This window comes from Arvicola amphibius, chromosome 12, assembly GCF_903992535.2.
Source record: "Arvicola amphibius chromosome 12, mArvAmp1.2, whole genome shotgun sequence".
NCBI classification, from domain to species: Eukaryota; Metazoa; Chordata; class Mammalia; order Rodentia; family Cricetidae; genus Arvicola; species Arvicola amphibius.
Window position 1 is genome coordinate 4979345 of NC_052058.2, and position 18192 is coordinate 4997536.

Below are 18192 nucleotides of genomic sequence, written 5' to 3' on the forward strand. Positions count from 1 at the left end.
AAGTCATGTCGAAGCCTACTAAGCAGTGGGTACTTCTGTGTCCGTGTATCTCCAGAGGCCACCGAGCTGCAGAGAGGAGAGGTGGGTGTCAGGAGAAAGTCAGAAAAGCCTCCACATACATGCACACAGACTCACACGCATGTCCATGTATGCACATGCACACAGACCATCGGTTTTATGTAAGATTGGCTAGAGCTACAGAAAGATTGTGTGTGTGTGTGTGTGTGTGTGTGCCCTGAGCAACATCTTCAAAATAAAGTGTGCTAGGCAAGAGGGCTCAGCCAGGTGAGAGAAGATGCACGTCAGAGCAGATGGGCTACCTAGAATGTAGTGAACCTCGGCAGGCAGAACACCCCGAACTTGATATGGGTAGAAAATATAAAGTCGCATAACTATTTACACATATGCCAAAATGTTATCAACGGAAAGGAGGCAGCTGTGACCAGTGCCTGCATCTAAGTCAGGCAATCTGCCTTGAGTAAGTTAGCGACTGCCCCAAGCATTCACCAGGGAGACACTGGTCTCTGATGCTGGCCTCCAGGACTGCTCTAATACGGTTCTGCAACGTCTCCCAAAGGCACACAGGTTAAAATATCGGTTCCCAGCTTGGCACTATTGGAGGTATTAGAGCTATGAGGCAGGGCCTAGTCACTGGGGTGTGTTAAGGCAAAGATTCAGTGGAGATAGAGGACCCGTAGAGCTAGAAGGGTGTGGGAATGCTGGGGTGCAGTGCCCAGTTTTCCTCATGATGCCACCCTGCTGCCAGGAGTGTAGATCACTCTTGGGTTCCCGTGTTCAGTCTGCATCCAATGACTGTTCGGTATCTCTGCACCCTGTCTCAGCTAGGAGTCACTAATAAGGTACAGCCTAGTCCAGGGCATCTCGTGCACGGCCTGCTGCCGCTGCTGCAAAGGCCTAAGCGTGTTCTGCACCACCTCCCTTCCTCCCTTCATAGGTGTTGCTCTAAAAGCAGGATCCCAAGAAGACATGCAAACCTGTCTCCATCTCAGAAACAATTTTCTTGGGAACATGACACAGGGGATTGGTATCAGGAGCAGTCTAAGGAAAGACATTCTAAGAGAGGTTGGAAGTTGGGCCTTTGCTGGTCAGCTGGTAACAAGGAACCCAATAAGGTGATAAATGCCAGCAACGAGCCCCAGGTTCTTGAGTGGTCCAGCTGCTAAGATGTTCCCTGGTGAGAGGGGAGTGGTGCCGGTCGCGCGAGATGAACTGGAGGTAGAGACTCTCCAGTGTTTGAGAGCCCCGGGGAGCGTAGAAATTGTAAGGATGATGGGATGTGATGGTCGCTCCTCAGTACTTGAGCTGCTCTGAGGAGAGTAGCTGAGACCCTGAGGCTAGCTAATCTCCAGTTTTCGGTAGAACACCCAATGACCTGCCTGATAAAAAATCTTTAAAATTTCATCCCTTGCCTCCAAATACCAGAAAAAAAATGTAAGAATCAAGCCCTGTTGTTGGGTTTAAAGACTGGGGATTTCCAAGAAGACTGGTTCATCCCAGCTCATTCTCCATGCCAGAAACAAAGGTCTGGTCTAGAAAGACCTGGGTCCTGGGCCTTGAGATGGACACATGCTGCCCTTGCCCATGACAGCGCAGACCCCGAGATGGGTCCCCTTTCTCTATACAGCTACCAGGCCAGAATCTAGGCGGGTTCCAGTCCAGTCCAGCTGTGCCCGCTGAGGGGCTGGTGATCAGCGAGATCGTCCCCTTTCTCTATACAGCTACCAGGCCAGAATCGAGGCGGGTTCCAGTCCAGTCCAGCTGTGCCCGCTGAGGGGCTGGTGACCAGGATTGTGTGGATGTAGCCCATGGCACTAGCGGGAACCACTGGAATTTGCATAGAATTTGATTCCAGGGGTGTAGAAGAGCTGGGGTATTGTGGCACACTGTTCAGTGATGAAGGATCTGCTGTCCTGCTGGGGACTGGGAGATAGAGATAACCCCCTGCCGGAGGCTCTTGGAGGCTAAGAGGCGACCCACACTAAATGAAGTGATGATATTCAAACGCTGTGGCATTGACAGATGATTGAATTAAGCAGCTCTGAGCTCTCTGTGTGTGTGTGTTACAGTGGCTGTGCCAGGTATGGTGAGTTCCGGGACACGCCACCAGAGCCCACTTCAAGAATGCATTTACGTCCCCAGCTGTCTGGCATGCTGCCAGCTGACAAAGCTCAGCCAGCTGTTCTCTGTGGAAGTTGTCCTTGGCCAGACAGAGGTGCCTTCCCCTTGGCCCTATCTCTTCCTGGGGTACACAACCAAGTAGAAAAGTGAAGGTTGTAGGAAAACAGGTGTTATTTGAGGGGTGAAGAGATGACTGTGTAATCAAAGGTAAGTAATGTTTATATAGGGGAGCAGAGACCCGTCCTAAACGTCCAAACCAGACATTTTTTAACTACTGTGACCCCCAAGTCTGGGGATCCATGTCTGGCTTTTGTGAGCACTTACACTCACATGCACATACCCTTACACACACACACACACACACACACACACACACACACCTTCAAAAGATCTTATTTCATGTCTGCTGAATCACACATACCCTATTATATGGGGTTGAATCACAAATGCTCTAGATTTCTGTGTCCCTTTTCCTTAGATAATTCTCTACAGAGCTTTGTTGTTTCTCTATCCTGTGGCCTTGGGGTCAATTAATTTGGCCATCACATCTTATTTAAAAAAAAAAAAACGATTCTCTGAAAGAGAGTTGCTAGGATAAGCATTTACCCTCAAACAGGAAGTGCTGAGTGGATTCAGGGGATTCAGTGCCGGTGTTCTAAGCTCAGGCAGGCATTCTCTCCTCCCAGGGTGAAGGTTGTTTACACACTGCCCAAGAAGTAAGAAAATTTCTCTTCTGTGCCGCTTGTCCTTGAAGACGTTGCCCGCGCGCTTTTGTGTCTTTCTTCCCAGCCTGTTCAAGGGCGCCGTATGAAACGAGGGATGTCTTCTCTGTTCCCCTTCTTCACCACGGGCAGTGTCAACCAGTGCTGTCTCCTGGTAGAGAATCTAGGAACCCTGAAGGACAGCCGTTCTCTGCCGCAGGAAGCCATGCTCACCAGGTTCTCTGTGAACACTGAGCCATTACTGGGCCAGGACACTTGAACTGGACACCACGGGATTCAGCTTGGAAACGCGTAAGTACTGTTTACTTAGGGTGAGTCCTTGGGACACTCCAAGATAAAAGAAGCCCTGTATCTTAGTTTCCTTTCTCAATGTTGTGAAAATACATCCTGTCAAAAGTGACACAGTTTCTGGTATAGACCATCATTGTGGAGAAATCAAGGAAGGAACTTGAAGCCACTAATCTCATTACATCCACAGTCAAAAGCAGAAAGCGGTATGTGTGTGTTTGCTAGTGCTTAGCTGTCTTTCTCCATGCTTGTACAATGCACATTCCCCTGCCTAAGGAATGGTGATACCCATAGTAGGCAGTCTGCCCACCGAGAAGACAATCTCCCATAGACATGCCTGCCCGCCAACCTAATCGAAATGATGCTTCCTGAAGACTCACTTTTCAGATGCTTCTAGGATGCAGCTGGCAATGAACCCCAGCCACCACATCCTGAAATTTCCAGGGCAGTCATGCGCTGCTCACAGCACAGCTTGCTTTCGGCAGGGAGTCTCTCCGTTCTTTTGAGGGCGTGTTCCTCTGCAGAGAGCTAATGTGAGCTCCAGTGCATGCTCACGCTGCTTCTTCCAGGCTCAGCTCAGAAGCAGCAGCCGGACTGGGTGCAGAGCCATGCACATTCTAGTGTTTTCACCTCAACGGCGTGCGTGCCGGTGGGTAGCTCCCCAGGGCAGACTGCTGGAGGGCTCTCCTTGATTATCATACTGTCGAGGTCAGGAGGGCCGTGCACAGTTCCTCCCAGTTACTGAACTCAAGCAGATCAGGGCAAGGTCTCTCCGCTTCTGCCTTTTCTTCCCCTGTTGCAGCAAACAGATTCTTCTGAGACTGGGAGCATTTGTTTTCTCGGCCTACTAACTCCAACTACAGTACATTTCTCTCTTACCATCGCTATTTAGTCTGCAATTATTTCAGCCTACTAACTCCGGCAGAGGCTGGGGAGAGCCCTGTCTATAGTGCATAAATCACCGACTCTGGGTCCTTCGTTGTCATTAATAAGCTCAGGATATGGAAGCCCCCAAAGGATCAGCTCCCTCAAATTCCATGTACATTGATTTTATAACCCAGAGAGGAGAGGGGAGGCTAGGCTGCGGGCAAGGACTTTGCCATGAAGATCAGAAGTTTCATTTAAACCCATGGTGACTGCAGCTTCGATTTATTTGCTTGTCCTAAGAGGGCTCACGGAAGGCTAATTTGGCTAAGTGATAGAAGGCGCGCATGTACAATGTTGAAGAGATGAAACTCTAACTGGGCACAAAGCCACCTGTTTCCAGGACTCCCCATGTACTCTTTACACTGATGCTTACCTCTGTTGGGAATACAGGGAATCCACCTACAAGGCAGAGTCTGGAAACATCCCATCCCCAAACGCGTCCCTTTCTCTTCACATTCTAGGAGTATCTTTCATTGGCCACTCTAGAGCGGTTGTCAGTGGCACGTATGGGGGAAGACAGCGCAGTGGTCTGTAGGATGCATTGATTGGCACCGCACACTATGCTACGTCCAATTTTAAGTGTATATGCCCTGGAGAGTCACTGGGCTGCAGAACGCTGCTCCCTACCATCAATGAGTCAAGACAGAAAGTCGCACCAAAGGCCTGGCCACCCAGAAAACAGGATAAGAGCTGTGTGATCACACTCAGCATATGTGCTCTGCAGAACACACTGTGTTTCTCCTTGGTGTCAGAAGACACCCTGAGCCATGGAAATCAGGCTGTTGTGGGTGTGAGGACCCTGGCATGGAGACCCTCTGAAGGCTGGGCTGCGACTTAGCTTTGAGTTGGCAACCCACATTAGGGGAAGGCAGCCTGCAGTGCCCCTGCAGGGCTCCATGAAAGTCATTTACATGCGTGCTTTAGAAGTATCCCTCTCTCGCCAGCCCTTGGGGATGTCACAGATGGCAAACAGGGAAGGTCCCTGAACCCCAACATCTGGCCAAATGGTTCCACATAAGGAAGGAGAATTAAATCTCTTACAGGAGTCTGTTAAATGCCCACCCTAGGTCTTCCATCCCTTTTTCTTTACGAACAATTGTCCTGACATTTTAGACAGATCTGGAAAATATTCAATGTCTAAGAATAGCTGGCTCTGGGTCACATGCTAACACAGATAGCTACATGTTTGAAGCTACTGAGTAAGAAGAGAGACTTTGGGAGAAGATGAAAGGAAATTCAATTCAGGGGGGACAGGGAAGCGACAAAACAGCCAAGTCACCGTTTTTATTTTATCCCCCATTCTCTATCCTTCTTAACTGAAAAGTTTTTAATTCATTGGGTCTATTGGTAAGAACCAGTTAAAAAAGAAAAAGGCTCCCATCAGAGCCTCAAATAAATGGCAGAGCCATAGAGGCCCAGGGACAGCTTTCTCAGAATTGCACAGCTTGCCGTTCCACATATAGTATCTTGAAAAATCTTTGCTGCCTTCAAAGATACAGCCCTTGGCACTCAGCACCATGCCTCCAAGTTTAGAATGTAGACCTCCATATTTATGTTCCCCAGATGGTGGGATTTATAAACGCACCGTGGGGTGCTATTGAAATTAATAATTGAATTCATTTCAGGGATGGCGCCGTGATTGCTATCATTATGGCAGTCTCAGTTCGCTTGGTCCTGGGATGTAGCTGAAGGGTAGTGTCAGCGAGAGTAATCCCCTGCCATCTGATTTCAAATGCCGTCCATCCCTCCGGAATGCGGGGTCGCCAAAAGTTTTTGGAAGGAACATGAAGCCGGCATCCACGTTAGTTAGATGAAGGTGGCTTCGATTTATGTGTTTTCAGAAGTTTAAAACCCGTCCTCTGAGGAACAGCAGATTGATACGGGGTTGTTTTGCTTGGAGAGGGAAGAGATAAGAAAGGAGCTTCCGCCGCCAGCAACCACGAGAGCGCATCCTCACGCTGTCTCCGAAGACTCAACGTCCAATGATGGAGAATTAACCACACTGTCATCTCGCATCCCCACTAGCCTGCTCACCAAGGGAATATCCTGGCAGTTGGGCTAAATGACTTCTAAGTCCCTTCCAAGAGATGCTCAGGGATTCCTGGAGTCTGTGGTCGTGAGTGGGGGAGGGAGGGGAGTGACTAAATTTCCTCAAGGGAAGTGCATGTTTCCCTCAGCCTAATGACCTGAAGCCTAAGTGTGCCAGCGGGGCAATGACTGGGCAACAGGCACACGTGCGCATGGCCAAAGCCAAGGAGCCCCTGGAAGCCCTCCCCAGGAGGCTGTAATTGCCTTAGATTTATACAGTTCCGTTTCTTCTCTGGGAACCTTTTTCCATATTTCCATCATAATCCTTTAACTTTTCCTTCATCACAGAAGGCAGGCAGGCTTGGAATACAGACTTCCACGCAATAGCTGGAGAAGCCTTGGCGAGCCAGCGATCGAGTCTAAAGGGGGCTGGAAGTGGATTCTGTTCTACCCAGTGTTTGTTCTGCACATCAGGGTCCCCCAGGGGGCTGTACCACATCTGCCCAACCCCCAGAGTCTGGATGAGAACAGAAACAGTCAGAACAGCTTACTGAAATGTAGGGACATTGTTTGTGTGTGCCCCTTCCCAGCCCCCCGATTTGTTGACATCACCTCATGGTAGAGGACAGTGATGGGGGCGCGAAACTGACAGGTGACAGTGAAGGACAGGAGGCCACAGAGACTGTGAAGCCAGGCTCAGGATTTCATGGCCGCCATCTCTGAAGACTACTCCAGGCCCCGTGAGAAGCACGTTGGACCCCCTATAGTCAGTTCCCCCAGAATCCTAAAGACTGCTCCACATGCCACTTCTCTGGTGTCCTACCACCTCCCACACTGCCACACATTTGGAGGACGGACAGTCTCCAAACTAGAGCAGAACCCCACAGAAGCTAGGAAGCAGGGGCTTTTGATCAGCTAGGGCTAAAGATTGGAGAGTCAAAATAAAACAAAAATTACCTGGAATGCAGGAGCCCTGCTGCATCTGGGGTTGTGAGCGGACACATCATCTCTCGGGGCCAAGAACGGCCATTACTCAAGACCACTCAAGGAGAGGGAAGTTTATCAATGGAGATTCAGAAGCTACCTCTGCCCACTGGGCCAGTGGGATCACTTTTCCTTAGGGAGGCTAGGATGCCAATGTCTTGGGGTCCAGGGCTGCGGGAATGGTGTACCAGTATGGGATGGAAGGAAAAGGGCCATCCTGTGGCTATGTCAAGTGTTGTCACAGAGGACAGGAAGAGTCTCAAACCAAAGACCTCCGGATGGGGTAGCTACCCATCTACTTGTTCTATCCTGGTTTCAAAGTACTTCTAAGAGCCGTGAATAGGAGGAAATGGTAATGAGAATGCACCCTACTAGAATGGGGACGACAGTAACTACCCTTGACGGGCTTAGTGCAGACGGCTGAGGAGGTATGCCTTGGTCATTGTTATAAGGGACGGAGGTGAACATCACACACGAGGAGCCCAGCACTCTCTCTTCAACCCTCGGGTCAGGGGTCAGTTACCTCATTTCCTGTCCTCCAGGTATCTGGTATCCATTCAGAGGTGCTTCTCCCTCTCCCAGCACTCCATGCACGCCCCTAGGTTATGCGCCTGGCTGGGCCCTGACACCTGCAGGGATGCTTAGTAAGCAAGTGTAGCTACATCATCTCATCTGACACAGAGCAGTGTAGAAGTAGCATGGGTTACACCTCCCAGGCCAGCCTAGCCTAGGCTATATAGTGAAACTAACTCAGAAATGAAAGAAGAATGTTGGGGAGATGACCTAGTTGATAAATTCCCTGCTGTGCAAGCAGGAAAGGTCTCATTTGGATCCTCAGCATGCTCTTAAAAACCAAACAAACACAAAACAGCCATTGAATGGCAGCATGCACCTGCAACCCAGTGCTAGGGAGGCAGAGAGAGGAGGATCCTGGGACTTGCCAACAGCCAGCCTAAGGGGATCAGTGAGGTTCAGGTTCAGTGAAAAGAAGATGAAAAGTTCTGTCATAATACACACATTTGTATACACACAGCATGAAAACACACACACACACGTACACACACAAACATGAGGTGTGCGTCTCTGGGGGTGGGTAGGGCACTTGGAGCCACTAACCATTTTCTTTCCATTGCTCATATCAGCCATTGCCATCAAGGGTATTTTTCAGGTCCATGTCTACACTTGACTTCCCTGAGTGGCCAGCACTCAGTGGAAGCCAGAGCCTAGGACTGGGGTCCAGGGGTCGGGACCTAACTCGCATACTCTACAGTCTCAGAACAGAATGCTCAGCTCTGGTATCAGGGCCTCCTTAAGGCGGCTTAGAGACAGGAGAGTGGATTCTTATGGTAGAACATCAGGGGTTTAAATGCCAGATCCAACTTTTTAAAAGTAAAGGCACTAGGAAAGCTATTTTACTCTCTTGCCCCTAATTTTTCAACAATACTATGAGGATAATACACCCTACCATTGAGAATGAGGCAAGCTCTCAGGGCGTTCAAGTGCCACACTTCACAGAATACCTGGCTCAAAGTAGACTTTCAAATGAGGGTCTGCTGCTTTCTTATAGGAGAACCTTAAGCCACTCCTCCTCATAGGGCTGCTTGAGGATCCAAGGAGAGAATTGCCGACAGAGATCTCTGAAAACGGTGGGGGAGATGGCTCAGCTAAAGGATTTGCTGCTCAGGAATGAGGAGTTCAAATCCCCACGGCCACATAAAACGCCAGCCTCAGAAGGTAGAGGCAGGGCATCCCCCACAGAGAACTGATTACCAGACTACCCATACTGGCAGACTCTGGGTTTGATTGAGAGACTTGTCTCAATGAATAAAACGGGAAAGCAGAAGGATGGTCTCCAACACCATTCTCTGGCCTCTTCACCTGCGTGCGTATACACACGTGTGCTCACATACATAACCAAAAATATACACACGCAAGCACACACACACACACACACACACACACACACACACACACACACACACACACAAAGGCTCTCTGAAAACTTCAGAGTGCCATAGATTAGTAAAGTGTCCCAATGGGAGCAAGATGGGTGGAGCTTCCAGGGTGACAGGGTGGTGACAGATGGTTCTGACTTATAACTATGCTCTGGTTCAGCAGAAGAGTTGAATTTTAGAACCCAGATGAAATGAAAGCAAGGCCACCAGTCCAGTTACCACCGTGGTCTTGCTCTGGTAGCAGACGCTCACTGGTGGCTATGAAGACGCATGCGGGCTGGTTCTTTCTTGTGGCCTCCTGCTGAGTGTGGCAGGTACAGGACAGAGTCCTGGGTGGGCCTTCCACTCCAGCTGTGGCCTCATGAGCTGCCTTTCCACACAGGCTTCATGGAACTCTGGAGACAAGCGTGTTTGTGGAAATCTCTGCTTCTTCCTCAGTCACTGGCCACAGGTAAGGAGAAAAGGCCTCAGAATTCACCCAGACTGAAGAACATTTGTTCAACCCAGGATTTCTAAACTTAATTAGACAGTAAGGCTGTCCCAGGTCTCTAAGTCTATGAGCTCACAGCTAACAGCAGTTAAAACAATGATGTCTGGAGATGAAACAGGAGTCTAGGAAAAGATTGGTCCTCCTGCCCTTGTCCCTGCCATGTTATACTGGGACTACAGCTGATCCACAGCAGAACAAGGGTGGTAGGAAGAAAGAGTGGTGGCAGGGCCTCTTCTGGATCATTTTGTTTATCAGTCCATCGGTGCGGTGGAACCAGGATGCACTCTGGGAGCAGTGATCATGCGTGTCCTTTTGATAGACGGAACACGCACCGCCACATGTCCCTGAAGAGGCTCCAGCCTAAAGGGGTCTGCACTGCCGCACCCACAGGCAGCAAGCGGGGAGAAACCAGGAGTGCTGCCTTTGTTCAGGGAGGACCAACGAGTGACCTGAAAGTCGACCCACACCGCTTGTTCCCTCCCTCCTTCTCAGACCGTTCCAGATCAAAACAGTTGGTAAGCATGCCATTGAGAGAGCTGGCATCTGCGAGGTGAGTCGAGTTTTCTAAATGTGCTCTCAGAGCAGGGCTCTGGCTCACAGGGTAAAGCATAAACGGCGCCGTAGAAATCATACCGGCTGACAGGGCACAGGCCTCACATCCTTTCCAGCCCCCTGCACACCCGCACATGCGCGCACACACATGCTTATTCTTCTATTTATTTCCCTCCACTATTCATATTCATTGGCATCATCCTTTCCTCCCAGCGATCATCCACCCCATTGTCTTCTCGCCACACCATTCAATTCAAGACAATCGCGTCTTATCCACTCTGTGCCAGGCACTGAGCTTAGAGTCATCTGTTCTCCGAGTCATCTTGGATTCTGCCCTCTCGTGCACAGCGTCTAACTGAACACAAAGCCCTCTCCACTCTGTCTCTGGAATAGCACCTAAATATCACCCTCTCTTCCCTGATTGCCCTTCTTGTTTCTCATCCAGAGAGCGGTGGCAGCCTTAAGTCTGCCAGCCTTCAGCGTTGATTCAGATCCAAACCAGGTTACACACAGGTTTGATCACAAACCAGTCGTGCAAAATCCTTCACCATTCAGTCCCATCTACAGATTAGAGCCCCGACATCACACAGCAGAAGGAAGCCCCCTCACCCCTCGCCATGAACTTCAGCCTCTGGCTTCCTTTTCCTTTCCTAAGAAAATTCTTAGTTTCTGGGAAGGGCCCTCTCCTTCCTCAACAACAAGGCTGGCTCTAACTTACTATGGTGAGGCAGCTCTGTTACAGAGCAAGAGTCCGCCATGGACATCTGACATGGGCAGAGATACATGGGTTGGCAGATGGAAGAGTAGAGGGATCAGAATGGTCACCCCAGTGGGCACTTTTGCATTCCGTGGTTCCAGTCACAGGGTCAACCACAACCTCAGACTAGGAAATGAGTAAATCCCTAGTAAACAATCTGAAATTTTACATTGTATCTTATTCTGAGTAGCATGGTGGAATCTTAGATTTTGAACAATCCTTTGTCCTGAGTATCCACTCTATATATGCCACCTTCTCTTCAGCCGCTCAGTAGCTGGCTCAGCCACCAGATCAACTGCTGTTGTATTGCAGTTCTTTCAGCCTAAGAACTCTTATTTTACTTAATCATGGTCCCAAAGTACAAAAAAAAAAGATACTGGGTCATCAGACATCACATGGGAAGTCATAAGAAAAGAATTTTATGCTTGGGTTGCTAAGACCATTGAGCTAACACTGTCAATCCTTTAATATACCTAGCTTGTAAGTTGAGTGTTATGTGTTTATACTAATGTAGGGAGTAGTGTATCGGTAGAGCTTGGCTTTACATGGACTTCATACATCCATTGAGGGTCTTGGAATACCTGCAAGATCCTGCTCAGGGCGGCCAGCTTAGCTTTCTAACGGCAGTTGTGATGAATTATCACAAACTATATGGCAAATAGTCATTGTGATATAACCCTGCAAGTTTGAAACCCATCAGCAGAGCGGGGCTGCTTCCGGGAACTCAGCGAGGGGAATCTGCTTCTCTCTCTTCTGCTTCTCAGGAATGCCTGCGTTCCTACTCCTCTTCTCCATCTCCATCCTGCTGATCTCAGCCTCCGGCATTGCATAGCCTAAAGGACTCTTGCAGTGACTTCTTTGGTCCTCTGTATCATCCGGGTGGCCCTTCCTGCTTCATAAACTTCAGTCACATTTGTAAAGTCCCTGTTGTTGGAAGAAACGTGTGCAGAGGTGGACACCGGAATGTGGCATCTTTGGGCAGCTGTTCTTCAACTTTCTACTGTGAATGAACACACTGTTTTGTATGAGCAAAGGACAAGTGTCCTGCAAGATAGAAAATGCCAAATGAGATCTTAAACAGGTGAGCTCGAACTCTGGCTAGAAAAGCAAGGAGAAGCTTCACAATGGAGCCATGCTGGGCGGAGCTAGAGACTCTGCAGGAATTCTAAGGGGACACCACTTTTCTGAGTGGAGGGTGGGGCATCACTGAGTTCAAAGAGACAGGGTGGCGAGGAGACGGGCTTGACTGAGGCATGAGGTCCCAGGTGCAGCGGGGCAGGATCTGGCGCGCCAAACGGTGAGTTTGGCACTTCAAATGACTTCTATGAAAAATCACAGGAGCGGCATGTATGTAACACGTCAAGCTCTGAACAACAGTGTCCACTAAATATGCTCTGATGCTGAAAATGTCTTATCTGCAGCATTCACTAGGAGAGACTACTGGCCGTGTGTGCAGTTAGTTACGATGTGGCTGAATGAATGAGAACCAGAACTGGGTGTGGGGGGTATGCTATGTGGTGTGTGTGGATGATGTGTTGTGCCTGTATGTGTGCACGCATGTGAAATGCATGAGTGTGGGTGCTCACTTGCCATGGCGCACGGGTGCCGGCCCTCACGGTCCACCACACTAGCTAGCCCTTGTGTTTCGGGATTCTCCCATCTCAGCCCCCCCCCCACCTCCCTCTAGGAACACTGGGGTTACAGATACGCAATACCAAACCTGGCTCTTTATGTGGGCTCTGGGGATTTGAACTCAGGTCCTCATGTTTGCACAGCCAGCACTTTTCCCTCTGAGACAACCCCCCAGTTTCTAAGAAACTACACCTTAATGAATTTAAATTTACATTTCTCTGTGCAGCTTGAGTGGTGGGAGGCTCTAAAGCGGTCACGAGCTTGGGCAGTCTCACTCTAGAAAGACCCTCTATCTGCACTGGACTGAAGGTGACATGGAAGTGTTGGAGATGAAGTGAGGACCCCAAGGGCATCAGCATGGATGAGCCGCTGTCATGAATCTGAACAAAAACATGGACAGACGTATTAATGGATCGGTTAGCAAGAAAAGTTCAAGTCAGTGTCCGGGAGAACGGCTTGACTGACTTAGTCTTGATGGATACTAGGGCAAGTGTCAGTTTCTCCCTTGGGTGGCAGAATGATGCTGTTCATCAAACAGAAGGCTGACAATTTAATATCGTTATTTTGACTTAACATTTTATTTTGAGGTACCTGTAAAATGGACCCATTCCAAAGTCCATGTGGAACCCAGGAGAAGGGTAGCAGAAGCTGATGTTGTGGGTTTGGTTGGCCCCGACTGTTTAGTCAGCACTGAAGGGGGAAGACAGAGGACCAACAACTGGCAAAGTAAACATCTATTCCTGTGTCCCCAAGAAAGGGATCAATTCAGAGATAGCCTGGATTCGTGTGTGTGTGTGTGTGTGTGTGTGTGTGTGTGTGTGATATATAAATAATTTCCACCCAGAAGAGAAAGTTTATTCATTTACATTTTATTGTTTTGCATTTTCAGTGGGGAATCTAATACAGTCCAGAGATGCTTGAAGATCTCAGAGGATGGAGGCAAGGTCCATCTAGATCTCTTCCCATTGCATCAGAGGGCTCCCAGTTCCCAGCTCCTTCTTGGAGGTATCCTGGGAAAGGGGTTGAGTGAAAGTAAGCCCAGAAGAGTGGGGTCTTTTCCATCTATTCAGTCACATTTGACTGGCACAACACACACACACACACACACACCTGACTAATATTTCATTTGAAGAAACTTTCTATTATAAAAACTAAGTTTTAGCACCATTCTTTTCTGCTGTTCTTAGATTTTGTGCATAGCAGGCTCTAGCCTACATTGAGTAGAGGGTTTTTTTTTTTTTCAATATGAAGACCATTTGGGAATGATAAGAGGCCTGCATGAGCCATCAGCATGGGTAGAGAAGAGTTTCCAGAGCGGGTGGACCTCCCTGCAGTGTGAATGATACTATCCTTCTCCCAAGGAAACTTCTTAAATCAAAGATTCCACATCAGAGCCTCTCGTTCAGAAGGTCTGGGTGAAGCCAAGAATTTGCGTGCGTGCGTGCGCACACGTGTGTGTGTGTGTGTGTGTGTGTGTGTGTGTGTCCTGTGTGGAGGGTAGGGGGCAGCTTGTGGGAGTTGGTTTTCTCCTACCATGCCAGACCTTGGGACTTAACTCAGGTCATAAAGCTTTGCTGACCATAGGCATCTTTACCTGCTGTGCCCGAGAATCTCTCTGGCCCGAGAATTTGCATTTCTAATGACCTACCTGATAATATTATTGCTACCGGTCTAGGGTCCACACTTTGCATGGAGTCTAGACTGCTGAATGGGAGTTAAGCTCTGTATGAGGCCCCCAGGATCCTTCACACTAGATTCCTGCTGTCAACCAAGAAAGGCTCCTCTCAACAATATTATCCAGGCAGAGATGAGAACATCCAAATGTCCACGATGTGGAAAAGTACCTACGATGCAGAACAATGTGCCTGTGCTCAGTGAGAGAAAGGAGAGCCAAAGAGTGCCGTGGACTTACTGTTTTCTGTGCCGAATAAAACATATGCTGCTTAACATCTCAATATCCTGCAGAGGTAGAGGCTGGGGGGGGACGCTGAGTGCCTGCATGTGTTTACAGAGGCTTCACAGTCACTTGTCCATTTAAATGTCACTTGTAAACATCGGGGTTTACGGAAGAACAAACTCTGTGTTCTCTTTCCCTGTGAAAGTATCTATAAATGCCCACCAGATGCCCGGCACCGTGCCAGGCACCAGGGGAAGACACGTGCTTGTCACCTTCAGCCAGGGAGGAAACAGGAAGTGAGATAAGAGCTAATGGAAGTATATGGAAAGTTCTACGGAGGAGGAATGCTTTGTGTGGATAGTTAGGAGCTCAGCTGTTGATGGTGGGATTTGGTCTGCTGGTGGGACATCCAGGGAGAGAAATCAGGAAGTTAGAAGTGTGCAGAAACCTGGCTGGGAGCTGTAGCCTGCCCCCGCCCCAGCTCTCATGGCTGTGAACAAGTTCCCCATGAAAATGGGTGACATGGGAGAGAGAGAACAGGGATAGTTGCGGGATGTAAAGGAGGAAGAGACAGTAAGGAAGACTGAGGCTAACTTTGGGCCAATAGAAATGGAGATATGATAGTGAGTGACATTAAAGACACCAAACAATAATGCTTTATTTACGTGAAACAAGATCTCTTCTGTGACTTAGTCAATATGCCCTGTGGGAAAGAGACAATATGCCAGATTACTCTCCGCAGCCTAGCTTATGCTTCCCGGTTAGGATTCAGCCTCCCCTGGGGATTTTCGTGTACTGGAGTGTCTTATAGCAAAGAGAAGGTTATTCTTCACAAACAGCTCCAATCTCTGATTCATAATGTCCCTGAGTGTTTTCTCCGGAGACCTTCCTTTTCAGTTACTTAGTGGGATACTGTCTGGTGGAGCAGAAAGCCAGTCCCCATCATTTAGCTGGTGGCTACGAGAACTGATAGGGACTCGACCGCACCCGCGTGCACACATCCATGTACATATTCGTGCACACACATTCACACACTCATTAACATGCATACCGTTGCACATACATGCACAGCCACAAGCAGATGCATGCACTCAGATGCACACATGTGTGCTCTATGTGCACACAGGCACACTCACATACCCATGATATTCACACTCATGTGCACATACTTGCATACACATAGATATCCTCAGACATTGATGCACACACACACATTTATTCACTTCCCCACTTCTTCATTTTTTTCACCTCTCTTTCTGCCTGTAGCTTACAATCTCAAATATGACTGTCAGGAAGTTTTATAATCCTGAGTAAAACTGGCTCAGCCCCTCAGTGGACACCTTCTCTTGCACCAACTTCTCAGGGTGTGGACACTCACATGGTTGGCTTAGAGTATGGTCCCAAGACTCTGCAAGTTCACTCCATAGTGAGGTCCTGTCTCAAAGCAAATGATTTCCAAGGGGGTAAAAGTACTGGTGAAAACTGAACGTTTAAGAAAGATACATTTATTTTACATACTATCTATCAAAGCTGGGAAACAAGAGGCTCTTGAAGCACCACTGAGATCCACAAAGATGAATGACTACGGTGGAGTTCAGTAAACTTCAGGCGCCATGCCCTGGACTGACATTAAATAGGCTTGCTAATGAGAGAAGTCAGAAGAAACAGGCAAGTACCCTGAGGTTCTGATCCATAACATTCTGGGGAGGCAGAGCATAAAAGGCCAAAGGGTGGGTCAGTTGTTCCCAGGGCTCAGGTGCAAGGTCTGATGAAGGAAGCGCCACAAGGCATTGTGGGGTTTAATGAAACTACACCTCCTGACTGGCCAGCCCTACACAATGGCACAGGCTTGTCAGAGCATAGAATACTACACCCCAAAGAGTGCCTTTTACTACATGCAAATTTAAAACTAAATTAATATTTAATGTTGATCTCTACTAGGTATGGTTTTGAAAGATACCGTTGGAAAGAAACAATCCAGCTTGCACTTTTGGACGGACACACACACACACACACACACACACACACACACGGGCCCACGCTCGCATGCACCACTTCTGAAATTACTTCCATGTGGCTGTTTATTTGCTTGTAATCTTACTCCAGGGAAGCGTGGTTGGCTTTCCCAAGGCACAGGAGATCGTGGCTGTTAACACTTTTTTTTTCCACAGTGCCGCCAATCTCTACTCGTTCGTTGAGAGAATCCTCCTGAGACAGCCGCATCACGGCGTTTTCAGAGCCACATTCACACCCTCGGCAGAAGAGCGAAGAGAAGATGCCTACTCTGCTCTGTATGATGATTCAGTGGCTAACGTGTGACTTAGGAAACAGATCCAGGCAGGTGCTTGGGCAGATGCAATGAGAGAGAGAGAGAGAGAGAGAGAGAGAGAGAGAGAGAGAGAGAGAGAGAGAGAGAGCGCATTAAGACATTGGCGAGAGTCTTCCACCCCTGTTTCCACGGTCAACTTTTAAGTGTGCACACTGCGCTACCTCACAGCCATTACTCCTGGGCATTGGATGCTCCTGCTCACAAGACACCATGCTGATGTGTCCGTGCTGGTGTGTTTTTGCTTCCACTGTACGTCACACATTTGCTAATTCTCTCACTTTATTCAGCATCTGACCCCAGCGATGGGGGATTATGGTATTAGCTCTCTTCCCGGTGCACATTCTTTGCAGCCCCTCACTAAATACTGTAAGCCTGCTACAGAGAGGAATAAAAGTGAAAGCAGGCCGTCTGGCCTTAAGCTGAACACACAGAGGGTCGTGATCCAATTGGAAGGGATGCAGAATTTTTAAAAAGAAAGAGGTTTTGACCAAATTTTAATCCATGTCATTTTCATTTTTCTGTCCCTGTGGATTTGGGTGATTTTATTTACACTGTCAGCTTGAGCCTAGGGATTGGAAATCAGGCTTTTATGGAGATTATTAAAAGTACCTACAGTACACTAAAGGTTGGTCTAGCTGAGAGATGCTTCTGAAAATCCGGGCGCGAGTGCTGTGGTATCAGACAGTCATGGCGAGCCTCTCAGCCTCTGCAGGTTGCTCTGGAAAGCTGGGCATGCGGAACCCAGTCCCAGGCTGTTAGGGTATTTCTCTAGGTAGCAAATGACTGGGGATGGAGGCAAATTAGCATTGCTTGGATGAGAAGGCAGCTCTCCATAGCATCAATGCCAATGCGGGGTAATCCCATGGCCCTTCTTCCCAAAGTGCAGGCGCTCTGACAGGGAGGGCAGACTGAGAGCCCCAGGATTTCCTGGCGGGCGGGATGGCTGCCGTGTCTGAACAGCCTCCAGAGCCTCCAGTCCATGCCTCATTTGGTCCAAACCTCCCAAGAGCACCGTGGAACACTCAGTTGGACACCGTCTTGTGGGGACTTAGGAAGATAAAGCTCTCCACCTCTGTCACATCCTTGAAAAGCTCAGTAGATAAAACCCAAGTGACTTACCACATCTCAAACATCAGGTCCACAAAGACTCTGATGAGGCCCATTCAGAAGCTCAAATTCCTGGAAATCCAGTCTCACAGAGTAGCTGGTGATGAGGGACCCGCAACTTTGCAAACTTACACAACTGTAACCACCTGGCCCTGCGGCTCAGGGGTTGAGCATTTTCTTAGGACACACAAGGACCTGAGCACAAGACAGTAGACAGGTAACTCTATAGGTTTCCTGGTGCTTTAGAGGAATTTGATTATAGTCCCATCATGGAGACTTTCAATTATGGGGCCCAAAGACACCCCTCGTGCCTGATTCAGGGCTCTGTAATGGCTACTTGTAGGTAGTCACTGATGTGTGGAGACTCTGAGATGTACTCGCACGT

General features: G+C 48.7%; 1 protein-coding gene across 1 annotated transcript in view; it reads right to left on the reverse strand.

Moving 5' to 3' along the window:
• Positions 1–15004: 15004 nt before the first annotated feature.
• LOC119827306 overlaps positions 15005–18192 on the reverse strand; it is a 103390-nt gene continuing 100202 nt past the window's right edge. Inside the window, exon 14 of the mRNA XM_042056031.1 lies at positions 15005–18002. Within this exon, the coding sequence (XP_041911965.1) occupies positions 17967–18002 (36 nt within the window). The 3' untranslated portion in view covers positions 15005–17966. The remainder of the gene's footprint in view (positions 18003–18192) is intronic.